This window comes from Sinocyclocheilus grahami, unplaced genomic scaffold (genome assembly GCF_001515645.1).
Source record: "Sinocyclocheilus grahami isolate Dianchi unplaced genomic scaffold, SAMN03320097.WGS_v1.1 scaffold32298.1, whole genome shotgun sequence".
Lineage (NCBI taxonomy): Eukaryota > Metazoa > Chordata > Actinopteri > Cypriniformes > Cyprinidae > Sinocyclocheilus > Sinocyclocheilus grahami.
The window spans coordinates 1-2,113 of record NW_015521470.1 but is presented as its reverse complement, the minus strand read 5'-3'; the positions used below and the strand labels follow the sequence as shown (position 1 = coordinate 2,113).

Below are 2,113 nucleotides of genomic sequence, written 5' to 3'. Positions count from 1 at the left end.
GGTTAACTGGCATCTGCTGTGACAACTATTTGCATTTTAATAGCTATAGCAGCTTGAAGCATACATATTGGTATAACCTGCTCCCTTAAGACAAAATCAAGGAGTCAAGGGTGTCAACGGATACCTCCCTTGTCCCCTTGGAGTTTTAAAGTCTTAACTGATAAGTTGAAATGGATATGTTTAATTAGGGAGATATATACAAATGTGAGGTCATGTGGGTACTACAGGAACAAGGTTGGGAAACAGTTTTGAATTATCTTCACAAATAATACCTGGTCCAAATACTGTTGTACCACCACTGAATTCGACTGGAGGACTTAAAATTACATTATATACTGTATCATAAAATGAACCAAGCCTGTATCAACAAACAAGCAAGATATTTCTTTTCCCCTAGCTTTAATCATTGGCATCTGGTTAGTTGCACTTTTCACATTTGATCCATGACAAGAAATTTGGAAGAAAAAATGTGTTCTGAAACTTCCTGTTTCCTATTTTGTTTTCTCCATTTTTAGCCATACTAGAATTACCAGTTTTGTGTCATACAGAAACCAATACTCTTGTTTGTGCATTCAGTAACAAACTACACAGCGTCAATTAACTTATTTCTGGAGTGAGGCTTATTTACTGAAAAGACTGCATCAAAATGTTGAGAGCACAATACGCAAAACTCAAACCAGATGGATCTAAGGTAGAAATTACACAAGATCAAACACCGCACAGCCTACACTACAAAACTGTTACAAGAAATACAAAACCAGAGTCCACTGTTATTCAAGCTTCCAGCATTGTAAAGTTCTGCAGTACACATAAGGGTTAACATCCTATTCATTACACCAGCTCTGGTCTTGTTCTTAAGCCTTGCACACTTGTATTCCAGGTACGAAGACAATCATTCTCTTACACACTCAAACTATATTTACATATACAGGTTTCTCTCAGTCTATTCCACTTCCTTCACTCTCTCAAAAAAAAAAAATTTAAAAGAAAAAATATGCGTGCAAGGTGCACATGCCACAGGCTCCACTGTTTCTTTGTTATTCTTCTTTTTCTGTTGAGCTCCGTCTATTTCTCAGTCATCAGTTGTCTCCAGAACACTCTGACTCAGAGCCAAGTCCCAGTAGTGCTCAGTGCCATGCTTCTTAAAATGTTCCCTAGCCATACTTTCTGTTGGACACTGTTTAAACTTAACCTCCCCATAACTACGTTCCTTGGCTGTACCCTGAGAGAGAGAAAAAAGTATGTATTTAAGTACACAAAGCATACAATAAGAAACATAAGAAAAAGGAAGAAAACCTCTCTCATATATTACTTAGTGTGTACTTGCATATCAGTAAAAACCATGCAAAGGTCAAGAAAATAAAATAGTTGTATCACAAATGGTGAGTCATGATGACAAACTACTAAATAATTTTTGGTAAATGTTTCATTGGTTTACATAAGCATATATCTGGTATGCAGTTACCTCCCAAACCAGTGTGCATTTATTATTCTTCCTGGAACCCTCATCATCTGAATCTTGAGGCTCTAAAAGAAACATGGAATGTCAAATGTCAGCTATAAATCACAGCTCAAAAAAGGCTGATCAATAAATGTCTGCATCTTCTACCACTCTTAAATTCCCTTACCATCTCTCTTGGAATTTGGCTCATCCCATTTGATTCTATTCAACATCAGTCGTTTAAATTTCTTCTGTGCTTTGGGGCCTTCAGGGAGTAAGGAGTCAATTAATAAATAAAAATCCTGAGAATAATAATAACCATATGTGAAGAGAATCATCTATAGAGATTCTCTAATCACTTTCACCCACCTCCCTCCACTACTACAATGTTGACATCTCTGTGAAGTACCACGGTGCCAGTGAGGTACAGTTGGTTTGCATTGGCCTCCACCTTAAACTTCTTGGCTGGATTATGCAGATTTCGGATTCTGAAGGAAAAGCAGATAAACTACTTGAGTAAATAAATTAGCGAAAAAGACATCACTGGCCACACTGTAGGTTGTTGTGTGCAAGCAGTGACAACAATGCTATTAAAAGTTTACTGAAATCATATGAGGAAAAAAACTGAATTGAATGTGGAGAGACCCTAGTCAAAACAAAACAAAAACCTAC

At 36.9% G+C, this 2,113-nt stretch overlaps 1 protein-coding gene across 1 annotated transcript; it reads right to left on the bottom strand.

Moving 5' to 3' along the window:
- Window positions 1-7: 7 nt before the first annotated feature.
- On the bottom strand, window positions 8-1,967 carry LOC107580372 (U4/U6 small nuclear ribonucleoprotein Prp3-like). The gene is made up of 4 exons (XM_016266084.1): window positions 1,811-1,967; window positions 1,629-1,706; window positions 1,466-1,527; window positions 8-1,222 (listed from the first exon to the last, which is right to left on the bottom strand). Exons 2-4 carry the CDS (start codon window positions 1,672-1,674, stop codon window positions 1,073-1,075), a joined length of 258 nt encoding a protein of 85 aa, XP_016121570.1. The 5' UTR covers window positions 1,675-1,706; window positions 1,811-1,967; the 3' UTR covers window positions 8-1,072.
- Window positions 1,968-2,113: the final 146 nt, after the last annotated feature.

Bases quoted from the DNA above. Each gene is read 5' to 3' on its own strand.
- LOC107580372 (XM_016266084.1), bottom strand. From the start codon at position 1,674: ATGTTGAATAGAATCAAATGGGATGAGCCAAATTCCAAGAGAGATG. The intron at 1,528-1,628 runs GTAAGGGAATTT...TGTTTCTTTTAG, and splicing joins GCCAAATTCCAAGAGAGATG to AGCCTCAAGATTCAGATGAT. The intron at 1,223-1,465 runs GTAACTGCATAC...TCTCTCTCTCAG, and splicing joins AATGCACACTGGTTTGGGAG to GGTACAGCCAAGGAACGTAG.